At 41.4% G+C, this 6000-nt stretch overlaps 1 protein-coding gene across 5 annotated transcripts in view; it reads right to left on the bottom strand.

Moving 5' to 3' along the window:
- klc1b (kinesin light chain 1b) overlaps window positions 1–6000 on the bottom strand; it is a 51939-nt gene continuing 45939 nt past the window's right edge. For all 5 annotated transcript variants that reach the window (XM_088609962.1, XM_088609965.1, XM_088609967.1 and 2 more), the window contains 3 exons: window positions 5728–5852; window positions 4959–5016; window positions 1–4228 (listed from right to left, as the gene is read on the bottom strand). In XM_088609962.1, the coding sequence (XP_088466088.1) occupies window positions 4136–4228; window positions 4959–5016; window positions 5728–5852 (276 nt within the window). In that variant the 3' untranslated portion in view covers window positions 1–4135. The remainder of the gene's footprint in view (window positions 4229–4958; window positions 5017–5727; window positions 5853–6000) is intronic.

The raw sequence follows: 6000 nt of genomic DNA, 5'->3' as shown, positions 1-6000 counted from the left end.
GGAGGTTTATAATTTATTTAGGCGAAAATAAAACACAAATGGCACAGGAAAATCTTTCATTATCGTGGAGAAAACAAAAGCACATTATAAAAGAGCTTTAATCATATAAAATCTACTTTTACAATGGAAGCATACAACTTTGAACCTGAGGATCAACAAATTGAAATTTGGAAAAAACATCACAGAATTATTCTACAACATAATAGAAGCAAAATAGCATGCCATGTGAAAAAAAATCATTTCCTTTTCATCTTTTTGTTTTTCCCAGTTAACAACCATGAACATATCTGTTGATCACAGCCGTGAAAATGAACACAACCCATGTTGTAACCATGCTCATTGCTGCGAGACACATCTAACATGCTCATTGAAAGACAATTTCTAATTGCTGTTCAAGCCCAAAATGTCTGTACCGCTCTCAGAAGAAAAAAAAATAACAGTAAAAATTAAGATTTTATTTTGATTTGCTGTATCAACAACATAAAATGACAGAGCATTTTGAAATTTTATCATGACGTTTTTCAACAATTACAAATAACCCACTTCTGGGTGTGAAGTAATAATGGCAATAAACCATTTGTACATTTTATAGATTGTTCAGTTTCATGCACTGTGCAAGCAGTGTCTGTTTCTTAGATAAGAAATATGCTAGAATTATCCAATTATTAAATATATACATACATTAAGAGTTATAAATTCACATCACAAATCCTGCTAGAAACACACCCATGTAGATTACCTTTATGCAACAGTAATGTTTGCTTGTTCAATAGAATAAATGACACAATGTTACACTTAAACGGAACACCAATAAACAAAACTGTGGGTCCTGCAGTGGACACTGTGCGTTCACAACATTGGCAAAATCAGGGATGATCTAACTGGCAATCATATTTCTAAAAAGTTGAACATGTTGGCACACTTTACTAACATCACTTCACAAGCATAATTTGGCTGTGCATGACTTTATTCAAGCCTTCAGCGGTCTTGAGGATAAGTTGAGCCTACCAGCTGTGTTACAAAGTGGTACTTTTTTTTCCTGAATCTTGTGCATGTACGGACATGGAAGTTTGAAGTCTAGCAGGATCGGGAACAGCCCAACTTGAACTAGACAGATGTACTTATCATTATGTACGCATCTGGGCATCAAGGATTCTGTAACTGGTGCCCACAACCTCTCTACTAATGGCATATAAACCCTGGAAAACATCTATTCTCCATAAACAGTTCAATCTCTCCCTTACTGTAATTTAACAGATACAAGATGAATGTACACCTCATAATCACGTTAAAATGTGGACAATAAAGAAGGGCATTTTCTTGAAGCAGAAGCAGTTCTGAATATACATCTGCACTGAATGTTTCAAAACACAAAAGCCCTCTTTGTTCCTTTGTGTCTCTATAACATTGCAGTATTAAAGATTAGTATCAGGCCACTCCACGAACTACGTAGTAGGTTTGTCTTTGATTTCCTAAGGAAGACAGACTTCCCCGTTCCATAGTGTCACATTCGCTGTCTGACAAACCACAGCAGATGGACAGACAAGGAAGAGGACAGGGACACACTGTATGGTGCCACAAAGCCAAAAGCTAACTCCATCAATTACCAACGCAGAGGCAGAAACGTTTTTTTTAAAACAGAGACTTCTATAGTACGTGGCTCTCTTGTGCAGTGTAGATGGTACCGTCCAGGCCACACGCAAACAAGAAACGTGAAAAATCGAAAATTGATTACCAAGATCCTGCCAAAGAACAGAATTTCCCTGCCCTTGCTAATACAGGCCACTCTGGAGAAATTATTTGTAATGCTGTACGATTCTCCATATCCATGCTGGAAACTGAAAAACAAAGATCTGATCTGCTTAGTGACATCAATCCCCCTACAGGGCATGTGTTCATATTCAGAATATGAATTTTTAGAACAAGCTACCCAGCCATGTTTCTGATCACATACCCTGACTTCCTTCCAAGAAACAGCAGGATGAGATCAATTAGCTACTAGCAATCAAATAAATAGCATCCAGTCATTTGTAATATTTTAAAGTTATTAATATGAGAGGGGATAGTGTGAGCTAAACATCTGGCTTTATTACATTTATAAACCACATATACAAATGGTTTAGGAGTTTAATGTTTCCATGAGTTTCCAGTTACCTTGATAGTGTATTTTACAACATACATCATACAACAATGTAGATGCAAAAAAATATATAATCAAACAAAGAAATTGTAATTACAGGTTACACAAAATGCTGGCCCGTAAAATCACATTTCCATGACAAATGCGTTTCTTTTATCAGGTGATGTTACTGCCGTCACAGCTATAGAATGCAGCAGAAATGTCAGCCTCATCAGGAAAGTATTTATTACAGCAAACAGTCACACCATGCGATTCCTGAAGATGTGAACCATGTGAAAATGTTGTGTCATATTTCATCCTGTGATGCAATGCATCTTCCAATTTTCAGCTAAAATCAAGTGTCCCCTAAGATCCAAATGTGATCCAAACTGGATTTCTATGTGGACCACAGCCACTGAGTGATAGTATTTCACTTTGAAACTATTTCACAAGGCAAATGTGTTTGCATGTTCATTTATCACATGGCATTCTATACTGGCATAAGGAACAGCCTGATTTTTCCTAATTAAAACAAAATGCCTTAAAAACCATCCTCTTCCATAAAAAAGATATATTAAAATCAACACTTGATCAGCCTCCTATGTGCAGCTGAGTTGAGAATATCATTACTATGCTCAATATCCTTTTCTGGGTCATTGACACTGGTTGGATCTGAAAAAAGCTTAGACACAGGCATGGGCGATTTTCCACTGAAAACAAAATCTTTCCTATGTGCCTGGAGCCTTGTCTATTGAACAGACCTCGTACAGGCTATTTAAAGACCACCATTGTTAAACCTAAGACGCTTATTCCTGCAGGAATATGGCTCTGCAACATTGCACTCTTGTTCTTTGTGAGCTGACACCCATAAAATATCAAAGGAAAATTTCAGTACCTGAGAATACAAGCTTTAGAAACTAAACAAGTTTCAGATCACCTGGCACAGTTTGGTATAAACATTTTTAAAAACATGTTGTACTCATCTGACAGATATGTGTACATACTGTACACTTGTCAAAATACCATTAAAACATGCTGTGTCCACGTCTTGCACTTTCTTTCAATTAGATGAATCAAATGCATTGTTTTTAAAATTAGGCACAGGATAAAAAATAATAATAATAATGTTTTCACATCTAAGTTCCATAAACCTAGTATTGTAACTAACAGGACTACTTTCCAACAAAGTTCAGATGCACCCAAATAAAATCAGGAAAATAAGGAAAAATTCCCACCAAAATAAAAGTTTGAACCGGTACAAAATTGCTTAGAAGGCTATTAAAGCATCATGACAATAGTACTAAACTATGTGGGTAAAAACTAAATAAAGAGCTGTACAAGAAGAACCCAAAGGCAGAATGAACAGGAATGCAAAGTTCAAGACCGTGAATAATCCAGAAATTAACCACAAAATACTTTCCAAAGTATTAGATGAGGTCTTGCTTTACAAATGTAAATCAACAGGTTGTGCTGGATTCTTCAGTGACATTACTAAATACTAAATGTTTTCTTCATGTGCATTGCTGTCCCTAGAGCATCGCTTAACCCCTCAAATCTGTTGACCTCTCTGCATGCACTACCAGTAAGCCAAGACCCTTTGTGTCCTGTTCCAGTCATTTCTGCAATGCTGAATCCAGAGAGCATTTCTTTTTGTCTCCTCTCTTTATTAGTTTTTATGTACTGTTGATACTGAATTACATTTTGTGTCAAGAAACGTCCAGCTGTTGTACCAGAAAGCCTCATCTGCATGCATTTGTCAGAGATAATTTACAGTGTTTGATGAGAATAAATAAGCACTAGAGGAAACAGTTCACAACTGAGGAAGAAGAGGAAGATTAATGGGGCTCTGGAGTGAAGGTGGGAGCTCCCCTCTCCTTCCGAACCAGACTGATGGGAAACAAGAGCGCACCCAAAAAAATTCACAAAGCTGTGGCACCTGCGCGCACCATATCAGACAAAAGCAAAAAGCTCGGCGGGTATCGACCGAGTGGGGTGCGTCGGGGTGACTGCGGGGTCTCATCTGGAGCTGAACAGGGGGTCCCGGTGGGAGAGGTCCACTGTGCTGGAGCTCAGACCCCGGCTCTCCCCCAGTCGCCCACCGCCAGGGCCCTGTGACAAAAGGGAGACAAGGTGAAGCCACAAACTGGATATTAAGGTTCACTGAAAGCGCCAGCGCCACAATGACGGCGGGTGAGCTGCTCTGTGACATACAGGAGGTATCCGATTACTACGCTGAATGGGACTTACGACAGCTCTTGCCTCCAGAGCCAAATCCTCTCAGGCTTTGCCTGTTCCTTCGTTGTCTGCGCTCAGACGGCACGGAATGAAGTTCAACATCTTCATACTCACCCCCTGAAAGCTTTTCACTTCTAAGCTGCTCGACGCCCCCAGACGTAATGGAAAAGTAAACTAAGAACTAAATTAAATGCATCGACGCTGAAACAAAGTGGGTAATCTGTGCATGTCTTCAGCTTATAAAGAGCCCGCCCTTACAGAATAGTCAGTAATAATCAGACGTAGCTGGAAGATTATTTTTTTCTGCTCGCAGGAAGAACTGAGAAGACAGAAGCGACTTCCACAAGAACCACTGAACACTAGTGGAAAAGCCCACTCCCTATTGGTTTGTTAGCTTCTGCACTATTAGCTTAGGAACAACAACTGTCTTTGTGTTAGACATCTCTAATTTCTCTCACATGACTAAAACTAACAGTGGCACAGAATGCTGAACACTGCCGTCCAGACATGTCAGAGTGGGCTTGGGAGGCTCTGGAAAGGGGTAGAGACAGGATCCACTGGAAGGAAGAAACCAACAAAAACTCCCTCTGCAGCCGGTTCTCACCTGGAAGGAGTCGTCACTCGTCTTATTCAAGTAGTTTAGTGAGGAAGCACGCTTCATACTGGTGAACAATTGAAATGAGACAAAAAAAAAGACAGATTATCAGAGAGCTGCAGTTTCTTTTCAGAACAGACCACTAGTGTAGCTTGATGGAGCCTAGATATTGTATTATGTACGTTGCACCAGTGGGTGTAGTTCATGCTCTGTTTTATTAATAGTGTTTTATTGAGGCATATTTTCCAGAAGGTCAATAATACTAAAATCATATTCTTTTAGGGGGGTAATGATGAAACCTTTTTCAATTTCTAAAATAAATCACTGGAACTGATTCAGAAACAAGACAGACTTTGTGGTAACAGTTTTACTGTCCTTAGAAATCAGCAGCCCATTATTTGCTGTTTTGTGTTGTGTTGTCTATTGTGCCGTAAACGTCCCAGGAGAATGACACGAATGAGACTCCTGATGTGCGTGTACACATGGCAGATGAACTCCTTTCTTTCTCTCTCTGCTGACGGCCTGAGTCAGATAGGTTGTAGGTCGCTGTCTGTGACACCTGGCCAAAACTGCAGACAGTAGCAGCGCTTTCTGGCTTCCAGACCCCTATCTGAAGATGGAGGTGGTGCTGGTAACCTCCGCGGCCCTGGGGAGTATGTGAAAAGCAGCAGGCTCTCCCAGATAGCATGGAAACTGGCTGCTGCGTGGAGGACCGGCGAGAATTTCCCCAGCGGCGGCGGCCGGCGGCGGTGGGGGGGGCGTCTCCGGGCGGTCTTACTTTGTATTGCGCGGCTCGGGGGGCACGTTCCCCTGCAGCTTCTTCACCAGCATCTCGCTGCTGCGCCGCAGCACATCTCTCAGCTTCCCCAGCGAGCCGCTGCGCCGCAGGCTGCCGCTGCCATCCTGCACAGACACACAACCCCGCCGTTACCGAGCCCGCACAGCGCTGGAGCAGCTGGAGACGCACACGGCGGCCGGGCACGACCACAGGGTCATATCCGGCCTACTGTGTAACAGAGACAAGCTCTGTCTGGTTCTCCAGAGACCACAG

Source organism: Lepisosteus platostomus, chromosome 17 (genome assembly GCF_059453375.1).
Source record: "Lepisosteus platostomus isolate fLepPlt1 chromosome 17, fLepPlt1.hap1, whole genome shotgun sequence".
NCBI classification, from domain to species: Eukaryota; Metazoa; Chordata; class Actinopteri; order Semionotiformes; family Lepisosteidae; genus Lepisosteus; species Lepisosteus platostomus.
The sequence above is the reverse complement of the archived record's forward strand: the minus strand, read 5'-3'. Positions and strand labels throughout refer to the sequence as shown.